The 21,357-nt window shown below is 36.5% G+C and overlaps 1 protein-coding gene across 4 annotated transcripts in view; it reads right to left on the minus strand.

The window, feature by feature from the left end:
• LOC141325582 (echinoderm microtubule-associated protein-like 4) overlaps positions 1–21,357 on the minus strand; it is a 137,861-nt gene that overhangs the window by 55,927 nt on the left and 60,577 nt on the right. For all 4 annotated transcript variants that reach the window (XM_073834363.1, XM_073834361.1, XM_073834362.1 and 1 more), the window contains exon 2: positions 1,483–1,665. In XM_073834363.1, coding sequence (XP_073690464.1) covers positions 1,483–1,665 — 183 coding nt within the window. The remainder of the gene's footprint in view (positions 1–1,482; positions 1,666–21,357) is intronic.

Raw genomic sequence — 21,357 nt, forward strand, 5'->3', positions numbered from 1 at the left:
CAGTATTGTGTAACAGTAACAGTATTGTGAGATACAAACTTGCATTTGTCAAAAAATGTGAGTTTACATCATGCAATTCTGAGACAAAAAAAAGGTCAGAATTGTGAGATTAAACAGTCTCAATTTTTTTTATTCTTTTTTTTTTAGTCGCAGAAATGGGCTTCCATAAATTACACACAAATGTAGAGGTAAAGTGTGTTATGTATGCACTACTGGCAGCAAATGGAAAAACAAAAAAATGCTAGCACACTACTCTTATTATTTATGCAATATATAATATCTATACTGCACAATGTAAAAGAAAGCTGTCACTTTAAGTGTAAAATCACAAAGTAAAAACCTGTTATTTGGTTAACAGTATGTTCCCTTATTATTTCATCCCAACCTGACATTTCCTGTAATTTTACAGTAAAATTGTGTTAAATGTACAATTTTTGGAAGTAAAAATAAAAAAATAGTAGAATTTACATAATAATAATAATCTAACATTCCCAAAATTCCAACATTTTAACATTTTATTGTATTTTATTTAAATCATTGTGCCTCCTATTAGTTTTTGTTATCAGTAATGTACATTAGGATTTTTATATGTTAATATGTTATGTTACATCTAATATTGATAAATTGACCAATTATATTTGCCATAACATGCAATATACAACTGGGAACAGTACATAAGATATTGCATATCAAAATGCAATACAATGCACTTGATTTGATATGCATGTATATAAAGTATTCTGTATTTCAAATATCCCTTTTCTAACATAAAAGACATATTTTACACAAAATTTTATCATAAAAATGAAATAAATGTGACAACAGTGTACTTTCTAAAACATTTATGAAAGAAGAAACATTTACTGTTTCCCCTAATATTAAAAAAAAACCAGTGGCTAATAGTCAATGCATCGAGCCAAACTCACTTCATTAGCTGAGTCAGCTGTCAACATGCTGGGCGACTCGAACAAACAGAGCAATGTTTTGTCGGCGCCACACTGTTTACACTCTTCATAACTCAACCGTAGTCTTTACATATTAAACCAGGAAAGGAGAAAGCATTTTGCATCGAAAAACTTCAAGCTACATGTACTGTATACGTGTGTGCGTGAGAGTGAAAGCAACGGGGCGGGAGGGAGCCAGCGTGTTTTATACGGTGTGTTAAACGGAGAACAAAGTGAAGTCAGTTTTAATGGTCAAACATTAAAATGCCTTCCCTCAAGCAGCCCCCAAGATCACACACATACACACATAGACATTCACACATTGACACACACACACACACACACACACACACACACACACACACACACACACACAGCTGCTATTCAAATGGAAACGTTCAGTGCCGTGGGTCAAGGCTGGATTGAAACTGTTAACAGATCCTGGTCTGGCTGTGCTCCTACACTTCCTCCATGTAAACAGTGTGAGGATCACTGGAGGCAAAGACGCACACACACACATACAGCAGTGCTAGGTTACCTTTGCTGCTTTGCTGTTTTTTGGCAGCGGCGGCGGAGTCCTCCGACTGAGCCAGACGTCTGAGCACGTCTGCCAGCGCGGCCTTCATCACCATCAGCTCATCCTCCTGCTGTTGGACCCGCAGCTCAAGAGACGACAGGCGGTCCTGCACGTCCGACGTGCTCGCTGCAGAAATACTGTCATCTGCCAGAAAAAGAGAGATAAAGATGTCTTTATCACATAGCACAGATGCACAACATAAGTTTTGGCAGACAACAATATTATTGTCAATATTTCAAATTATTAAAATGATTAAAAAAAAATCTAAACAAACACACACACACACACACACACACACACACACACACACACACACACACACACACACACACACACACACACACACACACACACACACACACACACACACACACCTGTTTTCAACACTGATAATAACAATTAAATGCTTTTGCGTGTGTGTGTGTGTGTGTGTGTGTGTGTGTGTGTGTGTGTGTGTGTGGCAAATCAATATATTAGCATGATTTCTGAAGGATCATTGATAATCAAGACTGGAGTAGTGATGCTGAAAATTCAGCTTTGCATCACAGGAATAAATTACATTTTAAAATATATTCAAATACAAAACAGTTATTTCAAACTGTAATAATATTTCAGAATATTACAGTTTTTTTACTGTATTTCTGATCAAATTAATTGAGCATTAGAGACTTCTTTTAAAAACATTGAAGGAGAAAAGTTCACTTTCAGAACAAAAATTTACAAATAATGTACTTATCTCCTTCTACTTGCTTTCTTCAGTCATAAAGAAATTATGTTTTTTGAGGAAAACTTTTCAGGATTTTTCTCCATATAGTGGACTTCTATGGTGCCTCAAGTTTGAACTTCCAAAATGCAGTTTAAATGCAGCTTCAAACGATCCCAAATGCGGTTGTAAACGATCCCAGCTGAGGAAAAAGGGTCTTATCTAGTAAAACGACTGTTTTTGGTTTTGCTTTTTATTTCAATTTATATACTTTTTAACCTCAAACTCACGTCTTGTCTTGCTCTGCCTGAACTCTGTTTTTTTCCCGGTTCAAGGCAGTTAGGGTATGTCAAAAAACATTTATATAAAACAATTTATATACTTTTTTACCTCAAATGCTTGACTTGTCTCTCTCTGCGAAGTGTATGAATAGTCTGTGCATCTCTGGTTCAAAACAGTTAGTGTAGGTCTAAAAACTCCCATCTTATTTTCTCCCTCAACTTCAGAAATTATTTTAAAAACATCATACATCGCTGCAGAAGTACCGACCCAGTGTTTGCAAAGTAAACATGCAAAGATCAAACACCCTTAACAAAAAAGGTAAAACATCGATGTATGTAGGATGATTTAGAAGTTGAGGGAGAAATGAGATGGGAGTTTTCAACATATCCCTAACCCTGTCTTGAACTAGTTCAGACAGAGCAAGACAAAATGAGCGCTTGAGGTTAAAAAGTATATAAACTGTAATTTAAAAAGAAATAACTGATCGCTTCGCTAGATAAGATCAATCTTCCTCGGCTGGGATCGTTTACAACCACATTGAGATCATTTTAAGCCTTTTTTAAACAGCATTTTGGAAGTTCAAACTCGGGGCACCACAGAAGTCCACTATATGGAGAAAAATCCTATAATGTTTTCCTCAAAAAAAAAAAAAAAAACTATTTCTTTACAACTGAAGAGAGACATGAACATCTTGGATGACAAGGGGGTAAGTACATTATCTGCAAATTTGTACAAAATTTAACGAAATTGTAATTATTCCAAACTTTTGACCACAACAAGTAACTGGATTATTTCAGCAAATAAGCGTAATTCAAAACAGTTTCCTGTTGATGTCTAGATGTATATTTCCATGGAGCGTCAGTAGCCGTTCTTCATTGATAAGTGTCTGTGTCTTCCCAAACCTGAAGAGCACCAGACACCACTAACAACAAACAACACAGAGAGTGGGCTTGATGCTGTTTATACACAAAATGGAAAAGGAAGGAATGAAGCAAAAATATGAATGAGACAGTGGGAGACGTGGGCAGCACAGCTTATCAGTCACAGATGGAATCGCTGGTAAGCAAAAGCCATTTTTTCCACTAGAAACTTCATTAGCTGCTGCTATTAATGCTCTTTTGCTTGTCAGAGACTATGAATGCATCTGAACACAGGTAGGCTGGATTTCAGGGACAGATGTCATTAGGAAGCCGGGACGTGTTATTATCATAAATATTCGATGTTGCCAATATTTTTGGGCCAGTTTCTCTTAATAGAAAGTACGTTTTATTGAAAATGTTATATTTAACCCTTGTGCGACCTTATGGACATTTTTGTCCATTTCAGTTTTGTTTTTTGTTTTAAGTGTGTCTGTGTTAATGCCAACTGCATAAATCTTGGCTCAGGTGTGTATTTTTATTGAAACTTTAATATTTCATCCTCATTTCCTTCAAAAAATCTATTTTACCCTCCGTACAAAAAATACTCACACTCAGGATCCTTAAGGACAAAAATGTCCACATTGAAACCCATTAAAACTGCAATTTTTTAACCCAGGGCCATTTGACTATAAAATGATGCAATATTTGCTAATAGGCATTCATTCTTTCGGAAAGGCTTCAAATTTAATTTTTTTACTAGATTGTGCCATTTTTTCAAATTTGGCATATAAAAGAAATACTCACTTTTTTGTGTTTTCTGCTTATGCATATTATAGTCTATTATATAGTCAATTGGAAAAATAATGCAGCTATAATTGTGTGGGTATGTTGGTAAGGATGTGAGAGTGTGGTTTGCATGTGTTTACTGAAAATTTTATGGGTGTAATATGTTTGAAAGAAATTATATTGTACTGGTAATCAAAAATCCCACTCCATGTATTTGAGTCACACCATTGGCAGGGTCATAGGGCCATGTGAAGGCTATGAATAAGGTCAAATAAGGTTAATGAGCTTTGAGGATTTTTCTTTTTCACCCAAACACACATTTTAATTCTTGATTGCACTTTTTCATTTGTTATTGTTTTTGTACAGAGATAAAATGTGAGCTTGAATTAGATGTAGAAGTTCAGAAGCCCCTGAACACATTGTTTTTGTTTTCACCACAAGAAAATGCTGATTGTTTAGTCTGGTAGATTTTATACAAAGTTTGAGTGTTCGCACAGCCCAGACAGGTGTTCGCAAAGCAAAACCTATACATATTTGGTGCTTGAGGGCTTGATCATTTCATTGCTTGCAAGATGAAGAGACGTTACTCAGCAGAGGAAGCTCTGGAGCTGGTGTTGCCCACTGACAGTGAGCATTATGCAAACAAACCAGCATTTAAAGGGTTAAAATTCTGAAAATCAATGAATGTTTGGTATCTATGGATAGAACAGATGCTGGTTAAAAAACTGGCATCAGTGAAAGTGGAAAAAAATATTAATAAATCATATTTTTATGACAGTTTTTGGACGTGGACTTTAACTTTTGGACGTGTAACTTTTTTTTTTTTGAACGCACAAGGGTTAAATTGTACCGTTGAAACGCAAATATTTGTTACAAGTAAATTTTGGCCACTTTGAGAAGTACAATAGCAATTATATACACCCTCAAAGCTAACAGACATAAACTAGTAGTCAAACATGACAGAACGAGAAGAGTCAGTCTTCTCGTGTGAACTAGGCTTAATAAATAGTGTTTTCCTTCTGTCTGTCTGAAAATGGTACTGTAATATCAGTATTAATGATAATTATGATATTTAAAATAAATTAACGTTAGTTGCCATGCATTATAAAACTGAAAAAATAAGACAAAAAATGCAAAATACAGTGCAAATGCAATCAAATGTAAAATAACACTGACTAGTGTTTATTTTATTTTATTTTATTTTATTTGATTGATAGATAGATTGATAGATAGATTGATAGATAGATTGATAGATAGATTGATAGATAGATAGATAGATAGATAGATAGATAGATAGATAGATAGATAGATAGATAGATAGATAGATAGATAGATAGATAGATAGATAGATAGATAGATAGATAGATAGATAGATAGATAGATACTACATGTCTGCCATCTAGAGGGTTAATAATAATGGCACAGACAGCAGCAGGTATATAGGCTGCTGTCACTTTAAGGCCTACTGCATGGATCCATCCATATATGTTGTCTTTCTCAACTCTTTATGTTCACTTAAAAACTGACTGTATTTAGGTTTTTTTGACACAATTTAATAACATTTAATAACATAATTGTGTATGTGTCTGTTCATGCGCAAGAAGACATGAAAGACAACTTAATTAACTTTGAAGAATGCTGGTAACCAAACAGTTTTAACAAGACAAATTAGCACAAGAGCAGAATTCCAAAAAAGTGCCGAAAGGAGTGGAAAGACAAGACAAAACAGGTCACTTTGGGTTTAAAACAAAGTCTCAGCTTTCAAACTGTCACTTTTGTGGCTCTTAAATGTGTCATGACAGATCACTGTAGTGCCTCCGTTCAAGCGGCACATGAACAGATCATCTCTTCTTCTTACTCTACTAGTTATAGCACAAAATAAACATCAGAATGTATCTTGCCGCTTATCTTTTTGTACCAGCTGCGGAAAGACGCTAATTCACGCAAATACACACCAAACTTCCAGCAAATGTTCAATCGACTACCACAAACCTTAATAAATCATGTTGTTTAGTTCATTTAAATACTGTCACTCACACATGGACACTCCAACCAATGCATATGCAATAAAGTCAGCCGCAAAAATTACTGTTAATGCCTTTTTAGCGTTTTAGCATTTTTCACTGTGCGACTTAAAGGATTGGTTTACTTCCGGAACAAAAATTTACAGATAATTTACTCACCCCTTTGTCATCCAATTCTGTTTCTTGAGAAAAACATTTAAGGAATTATTTCCATATAGTGAACTTCAATGGTGCCCCCAAGGAAGCCAAGGAAGAAGGGTCGATCTGTCATTTTCAAAACAAAATGTCAATTTATACACTTTTCAACCTCAAATGCTTGTCTTGTCTCGTCTCTACGCTGCGCATGCGTAGTCTGTGTAATCCGAGTCAATACTGTTAGGGTATGTCGAAAAACTCCCATCACGTATTCTTCTAAAACTTGTTTAGAAGCTGTTTTACCTTTTTTTTGGTAAAGGGAGTTTGATCTTTACATGCTCACTTTGTAAACACTGGGTCAGTACTTCTGCAGCAATGTAGGAGGATTTTAAAGTTGGGGAAGAATAAAAATAAATACATGAACATCTTGGATGACAAGATCTGTAAGTTTTTGTTCTGAAAGTGAACTAGTCCTTTGATGCCAAAATTTTTTGCTGGCGCAAATTGTTAGTAAAACTGCCCCCTAGTGTATGGACAAATTGATACATTTCTCAAAGCATATTGGTTTGTGTTTCACAAAAGAAATAAAGTTTTTGGAAAGACATAAGGGGAGATTTTTCATTTTCGGGTGAGCTTTTACTGTAAGTCCTTTTTTTTGGAGCAGACGGTTAGCAGTATTACTTGTGCTGCAGCACATTATAGGACATTAGTGTTGGGTTCCAGATAGGGGGCACTGGATGGTGCAGCAGCCCTGCAGTCGGCTGCCAGGCGTTACTGTGGTTGGGATTTTGATTGCTGGACTGCTTCCCTGATCGAAGGGGCCCTGCGTTCTGAGCTGCGGTTAGCTAGCTTAAGGGGCATAAAATAGCATATAACAACTCAAACTCTCACACACCAACACATCTCTGATCCAAGCTTGAAACCGAACCATAGGACATTTTTACACCACATATAAAGCACTGGAAGTGCTCACACTGTCACCCACACAGAAACAGACAAACAAAACACATGGACGCAAATACGAGAAGCTTATTACCACACTGCACATCCAGCCCTTAATAAAAAATCTCCAAATTCCCCACATAGCACTGATGATAACGCTGCCTGCAGTCTTGAGGTCACTGCAGAGCTCCATGTGGAGATGGGGAGGAGGTTTAGGAATGCCCTGGCACACACTCACACAGACCGGCCCACAACCTCCTAACAGGAAGTCAGTGGGTAAATACCCAAACAAAAAACATCAAACAAGCCAACAAAGGGACCTTCTGTGCACTCTAACCCAGAGTCCATTATTAGACATGAAGCCAAGTACATTAGCTAGATACTACGCCAACAGCTGAGCTAACCCACTTTACAGTTAGCTGTTAGCACAAAGATCAATCAGTCCAATTGGCAACTGCAGCCATATAGAGTGAAACCGCAATCAACCTCCTGAAGCCATCCAAGCCATAGGCTGTCTTGAGTCAGAGACGCCAAGTCAGTGCAAAACTACTGATCGATACTTAGTCTGTCAGTTGCATATGCCTCTGTGAATCATAAATACCATTAAAAATGAATTTCCTTCATAGTTTTGCTGTTTGTTTTCCTTTTTTTCTTTTTGAAGTCGACATCTGAAAGCCAGATTATGGCAGCATTTCAAAGAATAATCAGGGGTGAATATTTGATGGCGTGAAACGCCGGCGGTAACGGGATTTGATGTAAAAATTATGTGCTTGCACTTTTTTAACTGAGCAGTAATTCATTAAATGATAGATGGCAATTGGGATCAGCAATAATTTTGTGGTCATGTTCATAACAGCACCTGCATTTGCATTTCCTTTTGTGATGCTGAATTGAAGAAGATAGCATGTGCAAATAAACATTGTACTCAGCACAGAATTATTAGTGAATTCCTCTTTTTAGATCCACATTAGGTCTCAAAGCCAGTAACACTGGCCACAAAGGCATTCTACAAAGTTGTTCTCTTTCTAAGGCAAAGCAGCCAAACTTAGAGCTTCTAATTGGAAGAAATAAACCTGTGGCACTAATATAGGGGGTTGCTCTTTCACAAGATCAGGAATGTGAATCTCATGCTACAAAGTAAGAATGAACCATCTTATGGGTGGATCAGACTACAAATTTTTTTTTTTGTCGGTTACGACAGGCACTATGTCAGATTATGCAATTTTGACTCCTAAAATCTTGTGTCGTAGGGGTGTCACAACAAATTGATTCACTGATCGATTTTCTGAATGCATCACGATTTTCTCTGGAATCAACTCTGAACATTATTTATAACAGCAGATGTCACTGCGTGCTTTAGAAACAGCCAAACTCTGATTGCTTCCAGTTCCTTACACACACACACACCACTTAAACTTAAAATAACCATTCATAAAAACCAAAAAGGTTGAAGTGAATTACAAGAGTGGGCTTTGTTTACATTAATCTTGCATCATAAAAGGCAGAGGTGCAAGTACATTTAACCACTTAAATTACTTAATTGAATGCAAAAGCCCTCTTCTTTGTGAGCTTTGTAATTGTGTGGTTAAAAACTATTCTAAAGAACCATCTGCTGTTAAAATCTAAGCTCAGAACCAATCATAACACCCCTATCGTGTTGTGAACAAGAATCACCTCAGACTACATGTTTCTACCTGACCATTCATTACTTTTCGCCTTTAACAACATGCATGCAAAGCTAGCAAACAGTTTGTTGTGCTCTGTCTTGTTGTCAGAAAAACCCAAAAAAGGAAAAAAACCTGACAGTGCACACAAATCAGGATTGCATGAAGAGGACAATGTGGACTGTCAAAAAGAACTGAGGTAAAACTGTTTTTATTTTGACCTTTTTTTCCATTCTGTCAAGGTCGTCCATCAAGAAAACATCATAAATGCAGAAGTTATTGCCATAGCTCCAAGAACATTTCCTCCATTGTAAAATTTCACCTAGCAGGGCCAATACTCTTGTCTCTCTTTCGTTTTGGCTAGTTTGAAAGCATGTACAAAGGCACTTCTGTGCTCCTATTGGCCAGTGTCACAGATGTCACCAAGGCTCACCGCCATCTGCCTGATTGGAGCGCTACAGCAAACAAAAGTACAAAATCACTCATAATATGAAATAACCTATTTTGCAAACAAGTCATAGTTTTTTCACCCGATGTAAAATATCTTTGCCAAACTCAGAACACTTATATAAGAGTTCAATCACAGGACAAAAATCACGAAGCTTGGCCAATTGGTGGCGCTATAAGAGAGAATAAAAAAAATGGCTATATCTGTACACACCCATTTGTCTAATCAGCATGAAAATCGTTGTGCACGGTCTTGGTCCAAAGTGCCACAAGTGTCTATAAGGATGTTTGCGTATCTCAAAAAACATGGCCGCCATTGGCCGATGAAGCCACACATTTGCACATCTATCAGACAAGGTTAACAGAGGCCGATCGGAACAAAACTCAGTGGGCCTGTTTGACTCATGGCCCTGTGGTCTGTAGGAAATATGGAAAAAAAAAAAAATTGCATTTTTCAAGGGCATAAACAATTGTACATTGCACGGATTTCTGCACATACCCACAATATTTATATCATATGATAAAACTCCTCATTCTGGACAACTTTGCCTCTTGAACCACTGCTGTCAATCAAATCAAATCGTTTGTTAAATGATTGAGAAGATGTAAAAAACTTTTGTGAACTAGTCAAAGGTTTTTTGCTCAATCTGGAAAAAAAACACTGCAGTGCAATTCTCTGGACTCTCTAGGTCAATAACTATCACAAACAATTATGTAATTTACCCTTCAGGAAGCATAACTGGGTCGTTTAGAAAGGGGCCTGTCCAAATTTACCCAAAATCCTATAAAGGAAAACTCAAAACTTCACAAAACCTGGTGAGTACATGCGACAGGTGATTCTAAACAAGCATGCAAAGTTTTAGGAATTCAGCTGGTGGTATAACAGTCATAAAAGTTAAAAACATAATATTTCAATGATTAATTACCTGGATTTGGCAAAAATGCTTTTTTGAATCATTGATTTAAGTGGTTACAGGCTTGCCAAATAATATCTTTTTTCATATGTGCTTAAATGCCTTTAAGCGCTTGAACCCTGGTAATCTCTGCTTGCAGCTATCATACTTCATTGCTTTTGCAAGCAAACACAACATTTCTAAGGTAAAAACAACAGTTTTGAGAGAGAACGCAAATGAACAATTGTGAAGTTTACATGGGGAGAACATTAATTTCTATAGAAATCCACACAAATGGGAATTTTGTGGAGGGTGAAAGATTTCCCTACACACATTTCGCAAGAGGACTAACAGAAAGCTGTTTGTTTTGAAAAGTGGCTTCTGTGTGAGCTGTGCTTTATACAACACTGCACTTTTGACAATAGAGAATAGAGCTTTTTTCCCCTCCAAAAAAAAAAAAACACCAAACGTTCGATTATGCAATGCACATTATCCTTAAATGTATAAAAGCAGTTGTGAGCCGCTAAGGAACCTGAACATAAGTAAACATTGCCAAGTCACCACAAAAGACTCCACTGGGGCGTATATAAACACCAGACACAGGTCCACTCATACCACCATCACTCAACTGTTTTATCTTAGTCAAAAATTGACCAAGAAACTAAAAGCAAACATCTCAAGGCTTCAGGAAGTAGTCAATAAAATCCAACCTCTGGAGGACTGCGAAACGACGCAATATTTCATTCGCTTTCTCTGCCCGCGGTTTCCTCCCTGTCTGCAGGTCCTTCCTCTCAAACCGTCTTATCTCAGCAGACCACGGAAACACGGAGAGGGCAAACGTTTATAATACAATGCATTTCTTTGAGAGGAAATCGCTTTGGGAGGTTGTTTGATACTGGCAGTGCGTACGGAAAAACCGAGGGCAGAGGGAGCGCGTTAAATAGAAAGGGAGGGTTAGAAGGTGACAGAGTATCCCAAGGTAACCTCTATTGAATTATGAACGCCGTGAAGTTTCTCCAGAATGGGGTACACCTAAACCGAGTATAAACGCACCCTCTTTCACATTTCTACCCATGATACCTTGCAGGCTAAGAGGAAGGAAGGCCTACGCACATGTCATATTTCACAATAGCCCGTCACATTCCACACAGTTTTCTCCCCCACCCGTTCAGCACGTACACCTAAATGCACACAGAAAGCAACCTCACGTAAAAGATGTGCAAACCTCCCGAACTCGGACCAGAGCCCAACATACACTCACGACTCCTAGACTCAGTGCGGGACAATCCCATGGCGCGTGGCCAGACTGCATGCTCGTAAGACTTGTTTTTGGCGTGCTTCATTTTGACTGGAGGTCTATGGAGGAAGTCCTCAGGATTAGATGGCAGATTTACAGCTGAGATAAGACTCAGTGGTGCAATCAGCCACATTCAGGCTCTAGTCGCACACAAACACAACGTTGGCTAGGATTGATTGATGTGTCTTGTTAATGTTCACCATTTGCGACACTTATTGTTAACAGATAGGTCTGATAATCTGTCGTGGTGTTTAGCTGTGAGCTTCCTGAGAACGAGATAAGGGTTAGCCGGAAGCATCGACTGGTCGCACACACAACTGAGTTTGGACTTGACCCTCGTGAAGCACTAGAGACGTCTTTCATGTACCTGGCAAGTCACACTGCCAAGGTTAGGAGATCATTAAAACACTTGGCACACTTGTAAACTGGAGTAGTGCACAAGGTTGCACATGTCTGAACTGGTTACTGGTGTTATTATGTCTTATATGGTTTAGAGAACAAAACATTTAACTGAAGTCGTGTTATTAGACACTCACACATGCATTCCACAATTAAACGTTCAGTGAATGCTTGCAGATAGTACTATGGAATTATCAGTTTTATTAGACACGAACCATGTTCTTTTTGTACATTGCAACACCATTTTTTTGGACATCGTACTATGGTATTATCATGTTTTTGGTTGCACTTTATTCTACACATGCACTTACGTACTTACACAAGAAAACACTGAGTGAAATAAAGTAACCATACGAGTTAAGGTTGGGTTTGGGGGTAGATTCAGGGTTAGTACCAAGTTATTACCCAGATATAGCACTTACTTTAAAGAACACTGTGAAATGCCAAAAAACCATAGTACTGTTAAAAAAAAAAAAGTTCAATACAATACAAATACATTGAACTAAGGTACTTTTTAGGAACATTTTATGTAACAGGCGGTACAAATCTTTCAAAGATAGTCCAGGCAAAGAGTTACTGTAATGCAGGGTTGGAAATTAACAAGGGATTGTGGCAAAAATGCTCCATACATTCAAGACAAAGGGGCAAAAAATGCCCCTGCACAAGTAAACAATGTATTATGGCTGCCACAATTTAAAAAAAAAAAAAATGTGAAAATGAATTAAAAGTATCAATTTGCGGAATTACATTTAGATCAGATCTGCATCAGACTGCTTTTATGTGCTGTTTTGAGCAGCGCTGAGCCTTATGACCAATCAAAAGTGTTTCTGTTGAACTTAGGAATGTATTGGACAATCAGAGGCGGTTAGATAAGTTAGCACTGAAAACACACCAATTAAATTCAACAAATGGGTAAATTTAAGTAGCTGACAGTAAAGACAACATATGTTTTTGTAATAATAATATGTTTATAAAAAGTGCCCTCACAAATGTAAAAAAAAAAAAAAATGCCTTTGGAAATTAATTCCAGGGGGCAAAAGTAAATTTCTGAACCTGCTGTGATGTTACGATTTTTGGTGCGTTATCTCGGTTATGCTTTTTTTTTTTTTTTTGTACCATCGTATTTAAAGTAACTCAGAGTAGTAACTCTGAATATACACTTAAAATAGTTGTGATACCATAATACATCCTTTACAAAAAAGGAACTCTGGAAATACCATATTTTTATGATTTGAAATGATACTAGCATGGTAATTGCTCAACATGTGACTGTGAAAGGCGGGAAAGCCACAAAAGGGAAGCTGTGCGAGGCCTGTGTGGTACTGTTTTGAGTCATTTGAGGGGTGAGCTCATACAGGATGTGACCTCAAAGATGTGGGAGAGTGAAAATACTGAAATAAATTGACACTTCGCTTTCAAGCGGCGGTACACCTCCATTGAGGAGTGAAATCTCAACTACATTTGAATGAACAACTTTCAGCTAACATGGAAAGATTCGTGCTACACAACTCATCTTGAAACTTAGAAGATATTCATAATACAATTTAACATTTCAGAACTAAGATGATATAAAGAAGGTATTTGCCCCTCATTTGCCAAGTCATTGCCATAAAGCTACAGTGCCACCTGAGGATGCTTATTAGCCAAAGGCACAACAAATATATATATATACAAAAAAAACCCTACTTTTGTAGGGTTAAAGTGCTACTGTAAATGTACCAGTGACACAGACTCAGACACAGCTCCAGACAGCCTCTGGGGACTGGGTATCGTTGTTGGATCCATGCAATATGAATTATACATTATAATTCAGCATGTGTACACAGGGGATTACACACTCATACATGTGTAGCAGACTTGAAAGCTCACATTTGCATAGAGAGACTCTCGGGAGGAAGACGCTTGTGCTCTGTCCTCATCTCAAGGTTATGAGCTTCAACACTAGACTGTTCAGTAGAGCATTCAGTATTCACAATCTTTACAACTACTTTGCTTCCAATACCATGGTTCATACAGGCCCGGTTCTACGGGGGTGCTTGAGGGTGCTAAGCACCCTCAAACGAAATCAATAGCACCCTCAGTTAAAGCTGTAATAATGTCATTTTATTGCAGATTTAGATAACAATCCAGTGAGTAATCATTAAAAAAAAACATTTATTTTTCTGCTGTAAGCATTAAAACAATGCCCTACCATATTGTAACGCATCAAAGCAGTCAATTAGAGCGTTGCATTTCAGCCTCAGCAGACTAGCCCGACTTTTTTACACCTCTAGTTGCTGGGCTTCAGGCCAATTTTCACGTCAAAGTTCAGAGGCGGACGGGCACCGGTTTTATCTGTTTTAGGTTTCTCCTCATTTTAATATTTTAGACATCCATAAATTATGGTGAAGAAAAAAATGCCGCGCTGGTGGAAACAACAGGAGACTTCACTTTCGGTTTCACTTTCGAGACCGTTACGGACGGCAGCGCAGCTGGAACAGATCCGCGCTCAAGCACACAATATGCTGAAAATTGCCACAAAGGTAAATAAATAACACTGAATGTGCCGGGCCAGAAAGAGTAAAGCTTATTTAAATTATATATTAATAAACTAGTGTATTCTGAGTCAGTGTAACAAAAATCCTTTTTGGACGCGCCTTTAAAGAGAAATTTATCTTTTCGGATTACATAATGAGAGAGTTTTTGTTTTCTATTTGTTTTATTTCGTTAAGTAATAATTTAAAACTATTTTATACGTTTTTTTTAAGTGCACACAAATAAAAGTACACCCTTTACAGTACCGAATGATGTATTAACCTACTCTTACCTTTGTGAGCAAAAATGACAGAAAATTTTAAATTGCTTCCACTGAAAAAAATGCACTGGCGCCCATGTCCTGCGTCTTCAGCTTCCACTCTCTGCACAAACTATTGGATATGCGCCTAATACCGCACATTTATCTCTAGGTTTAACGTTTAAACTAACATTGTTTTATACTTGAACTATTTCATATCTATAGATTTTATGCAAATCGTGATGATTTGAGTAGGCAAACTGATCAAATTAACAGACTGATCAGTCTACCACTGGGCGCTGTTCCTTAAAAATAATAATAATAAAATAAAATAAAAACTTATATTTTACGAACAAAAATGCTCCAAACGTTTTTTTCTAAATTAAGTTAATAAAAAACGAAAGTATAATCAATTTGCCATTACATACAAAAATGAAGTATTTTGATTTTAAAATAGCAACGCGCGCCATCAGTGTTGCGCCCTAATGTCGACTATGATGGTATAATGTTAGAGCACCCTCATTAATTTAGGAAGCACCCTCAGTGATTTAGTTCTGGAACCGGGCCTGGGTTCATATCATAAGCTTTTTATTTAGCCTACAAGTTTGAATGAAGCAATTCGAAACTTAGATTATTTAAACTTATTATTGAATATATTTAACTTTTTTTTTCTTTTTTTTTTTTTACAAAGTTTTTATTTCTTGAATTTAACAACAGTCCACTTTGCTGCAAATATTGTTTCTCTGGTAGAATATTGCCATGCCAGAGGTTGAGGTCAAAAGTTTACATAAACCTTGCAGAATCTACAAAATGTCAATTACACGAAAATAAGAGAAAATAATAGTTGAATTTATAAAAAGTTTACATACACTTGATTCTTAATACTGTGTTGTTACCTGAATGATCCACAGCTTTTTTTTTGGTTTGTTTGTTTAGTGATAATTGTTCATGAGTCATTTGTTTGCTGTTCCTCAGAAGAATCCTTCAGGTCCACAAATTATTTGTTTTTTCTGCATTTTTGTGTATTTTAAACCCTTTCAAACAATGACTGTATGATTTTGAGATCCATATTTTCACACTGAGGACAACTGAGGGACTCGTATGCGACTATTACAGAAGGTTCAAACACTCACTGATGCTCCAGAAGAAAAAAACAATGCATTAAGAACCGGGGGGTGAAAACTTTTAGAATTTTAAGATCAGGATAAATATAACTTATTTTGTCTTCTGGGAAACAGAAGTGAGTATCTTCTGTAGTTTTAGCAGGAAAAACATACGATATTTATGCAAAATAAGAATGTACACATCTTCATTCTGGTCAAAAGTTTTCACCCCTAGCTCTTATTGCATCAGTTCTCCTTCTAAAGCATCAGTGAGCATTCTGTAATAGTTGCATATGAGTCCCTCAGTTGTCCTCAGTGTGAAAAGATGGATCTCAAAATCATACAGTCATTGTTGGAAAGGGTTCAAATACAGAAAAAATGCTGAAAAACCAAAGAATTTGTGGAACCTCACGGATTTTTCTGGGAAACAGCAAGCAGTTTAACTATTAAGGATAAATAAGGGACTCATGAACAACTATCGCTAAAAGCAAAAACACAAAATAAAGCTACGGATAATTCAGGTAACAACACAGTATTAAGAATCAAGTGTATGTAGACTTTTGAAAGTGAAATGTCTTTTTCAGGTCAGTACAAAATAAAAAATAACATGCATTTTGTATGATCCCTTTGGTAAAATAATTAACATTTTGCAGATTCTGCAAGGTGTATGTAAACTTTTGACCTCAACTGTGTGTATATAGTGTTCAGAATATTCTTTACAAAAAGAACACCTTTTGTGATTCTGTGAAGGATGTCACACCACAGGATGATTCATTTTGGGGTGAACTACTTCTTTAAGCCAAACATTTTGATAAATCCCTGTCTGTGTTATTCCAGCCTGTGGTGAGCTCCATTAAGAGTAGTTTGGTGCAGCTTTATGAATGGGATTCCTCTGCCTTTAGCAGACTAGCAGGCATGTAACAGACATGATTAACTACACAGCACTAAAGCTACATGTTAATGATTCACTGTAATGGCCCGGGGCTTGACACACAAGATACACACCTACTCTCCCGCACACAAAACCACACACAAACGCACTCGCACATCTGTGGGGCCTGTGTGAGATTAGATAATGATAAGTTAGAGAGCAATGTTGTGACAAGCATGTTCACCACCTTTTCTACTTCTTAGATTATGGACAGATTGATGCTCAAAAGACAAAACAGACTCTGGATAAGCCAATCCACAGCATACAAAGGCAGCACAGATATCAATGAGCACGATCCGCTGTTCAAAGCAACATACTACCATACTACAACATTTCTGCAGTAAGCACTATAATAAGCATACTATGCAACTTACTGGATGCAGTAAATAATAACTGTCAAACATGCATCATAATGACATTATGTGACAACAATGTGTCATATATTACTGTTTATAAATGATAGTAGGCAGTATAGAGTGCACACTGTGTAGTATGCAGTACACTAGCACTCCATTCTGAACACAGTCAACTTGTGCCCAACAACGAAGGTCTGTGTGCAGAAATTATAAAATGTGCGCCTGCATGAAGTGCTAATTATTGCGTTGTGGATTCCATCCTCCTGCCTCGCAGCGGCTTTAAAATGTTTAGCGCATGTGGTGACATGTTTGTTTAAAGACATTAGGTTGTGCACCCGGGCCAACTATGTGCACCGAGCAAGTGGAGAGGCGGCCCTCTCGCTGATGGATGAGCAGGATTATCACAGAGATGCACAGAGAACGCCACATCCGCTCTATAAAACCACACATTGATTTAGCCTGCGTTACATAACAGCTATACATCAGCTTATTTGCTTATTAACTGTTTAATACTAATAACACTCCTACACTGACCTCTAGATATCACTATCAGCATTGTATTAGCAAATAATTAGGGAGAATCACGTCACAATAATGATATCAGAACTTATTTATAATACTCATGGTATTCCAAAGTCCTTTGAAGAAACCTAATACTGTGTAGCTTTGTGGTGTTATTTTGGTGCTACTGTGCATCTAAAAGTCATTTCCTCATATTTTAAACTCATTTATAAATGTGTAGGCGTCCAGGCAAGCTTAAGCAGAACAGCTTGTAGTTTCTATTCACGTGTTCACAAAGTTTAGATATCTATTGCACAATTTCAAACTAACCTCTGACCGCTAGATAAACTTAAACACACTAACACATCCTACACAAACACACACACAGCGGTTGTCCATCTGTGAAAGTTGTCTGAGAGATTCTCTCAGCTGGAATCTCGCCTAATGTACATCAACTCCTGCGCCAAATACAAGCAGACGGTCGTAACACAACCTGTGTGTGTGTGTGTGTGTGTGTGTGTGTAGCTACATAACCCTATTTTGAAGAAATATTTGTGTTTAGATGGGAGCTAAGCCTGACAAAACCTCATTTTGGGGAAGTCCTCATTTGTAAAAAAAAAAAAGAAATAGTACAAAAATAACGTAAACAATTTGTTTGTTTTGTATAATCATGAAATAATCTATTTAATTTATATTTATACAGTTGCATGACCAGTCTATTCTCTGCTATTGTGTTGAATTTAAAACTCTGACTTTTCTATTTTAATCACTTTAATGCTATTAAAAACTTTGACTTTATAACTTTTTGAAGTATGAAAATTCAGCATTTAGCAATCATTCAGCTATTGTACATTTGTGATATTTCAATAATTTCAATAATTTAAAAATAAAATGCCACTAAATTTTAAAAAATGGTAATTGCAACTTTTTTCCTCAGAATTGCGAAATATGAACTCAAAATTGCGACTTTATTTCTGACTTTATGTTAGTTTATAACACAAAATTTTAAAATATAAACTTGCAATTCTGAGAAAACAGTCATTTTTCCCTCAGAATTGTACTTTAGAACTCACAATTCTGACTTTTTTTCAGTGAATTGTGAGATATAAACTCGCAATTCTGAGAAAATATCAGTGCTCGGAATTGGACTTTAGAACTCGCAATTGCGTTTATATTTCCCAATTCTGAGTTTATATTACACAATTCTGTTTAAAAATCAATAATGCAGAATATGCAGTCTTGAATTGTGAGATATAAACTCGCAATTCTAAGTTTATAACACAGTTACTAAGAATTGTAAAATATAAACTCGCAATTCTAAGTTTATAACACAGTTACTAAGAATTGTAAAATATAAACTCGCAATTCTAAGTTTATAACACAGTTACTAAGAATTGTAAAATATAAACTCGCAATTCTGAGAAAATATCAGTCTTTTTTCCCCTCGGAATTGGACTGTAGAACTCGCAATTGCGAGTTAATATTTCCCAATTCTGAGTTTATATTACACAATTCTGTTTAAAAATCAGAAATGCAGAATATGCAGTCTTGAATTGTGAGATATAAACTCGCAATTCTAAGTTTATAACACAGTTACTAAGAATTGTAAAATATAAACTCGCAATTCTGAGAAAATATCAGAATTTCCCCTCTTTTTTCCCCTCGGAATTGGACTGTAGAACTCGCAATTGCGAGTTAATATTTCACAATTCTGAGTTTATATTTCACAATTCTGAGTTTATATTTCACAATTCTGTAAAAAAATCAGAAATGCAGAATATAAACTCGCAATTCTGACTTTTTTTTACCGAATTGTGAGATATAAACTCGCAATTCTAAGTTTATAACACAAAATTGCAAGTTACTAAGAATTGTAAAATATAAACTCGCAATTCTTTTTTCGCCTTTAGAACTGGACTTAAGAACTTGTAATTGCAAGTTTATATTTCACAATTCTGTGAAAAAAAAATCAGAAATGCAGAATATAAACTCGCAATTCTGACTTTTTTCACCGAATTGTAAGATATAAACTCACAATTCTGAGTTTATAACACAAAATTGCAAGTTATTAAGAATTGTTAAATGTAAACTCGCAATTCTGAGAAAATATTCGTTTTTTTCTCCTCCGAATTGGACTTTAGAACTTGTAATTGCGAGTTTATACCTCACAATTCTGTGAAAAAGGTCAGAATTGCGAGTTTATATTCTGCAATTCTGACTTTATATCTCACAGTTGTGGGTTTATATGTGGGTTTATCATAATTCTGAGGAAATAAACTCTTCTGAGACTGAATTGTGAGACAAAAAAAAAAAAAAATTAGTGGCAGAAATGGGCTTCCATACATATGAGCTGTATATAAAACCATGTAAGTCTATATGTGACCCTGGACCACAAAGACAGTTTTTAATTGAATAAATAAGCTTTCCATTGATGTATAGTTTGTTACGATAGGACAATATTTGTCCGAAATACAACTATTTGAAAATCTGGAATCTGAGGGTGCCAAAAAATTTTAAATATTGAGAAAATCTCCTTTAAAGTTGTTCAAATTAAGTTCTTAGCAATGCATATTACTAATCAAAGAAATAAAAGAAAAAGCAATAATTTTGACCCATACAATGTATTTCTGGCTATTGCTTCAAATATACCCGTGCTACTTAAGACTGGTTTTGTTATGTATTGTTATGTATTTTCTGCAGCACTGAATTGCAAGAATAATGTTTTCAAACAGGTTTCCGTCATCTGCCAATGGTCAGCCAAACAGATAGCCCCTCCCCGAACTTACGCCATTGGTCAAGCTTTTGTTGCAGTGCGGGGCTGGTCTGAATGCTTAAACAAACACAGCAATGTTTTGAAAGCATCTCAGAGACTCTGTGTTTACGCTTAGAGGAAATAAACCTGTAATGGTTTACTTACAGTTGTCTCCGCATACAAACCCGGATGGGAGAAAGTTAACATTTTGAAAAAAAAATAAATAAAATAAAAATTCACGCACTTCAGCTTAAATTAAAGAAGATGAGAAAAGAATAAAAACAAAGTAGGTAAAGTGAGACAGAGAAGGAAGTAAACAAAAGCTTGGGTACCATTTGCAAGGAGACAAACACACTCCGAACACCAGCTCAACACATACTACAGGTTCACAAATGGTGTGTGTAAACAAACATACACACTCACTCACACAGACGCACACACACACACACACACACACACACACACACACACACTAGTTAATCGTTCACTTTTTTTATTGTTTCTTTAACCAGCATTTATTACAATGAAAGGAAGAACCACCCTGACCAGAGGCATATTGTGCCCACATTTAGCCACTGAACCTGAGTATTTCTGTTTCACATCCTCAGTGGTAATACTCTAAGCCTTCACACACACACGCACACACACATACATTTACAAAGAGATTTGCTTATGCTCCCCCAAGCCAGTCTACTATGAATGAGACGCCACAAACAGACTCTGTACAGACGTGGCATCCCAATAAAAAAACCACAAGACACAGATACCAGCATCTACACAGTGCACACACGCACGCTTATAGAAAGACAGTTTGTCGAGATAATCCTTGAATGTTGACTTGAGAAAGCCTTATCTGGAAGTTCAAAAACATTTTAAAAGCCTTGAGGACTGAAGGTTATGTAGACTATAGATGGACTGAGAGAAAGACAGAGAGAGATATTTACTACGGTTGAAACAAACAACTTGCAGAGAAACATTTTCACAGTAT

This window comes from Garra rufa, chromosome 2, assembly GCF_049309525.1.
Source record: "Garra rufa chromosome 2, GarRuf1.0, whole genome shotgun sequence".
Taxonomy (NCBI): domain Eukaryota; kingdom Metazoa; phylum Chordata; class Actinopteri; order Cypriniformes; family Cyprinidae; genus Garra; species Garra rufa.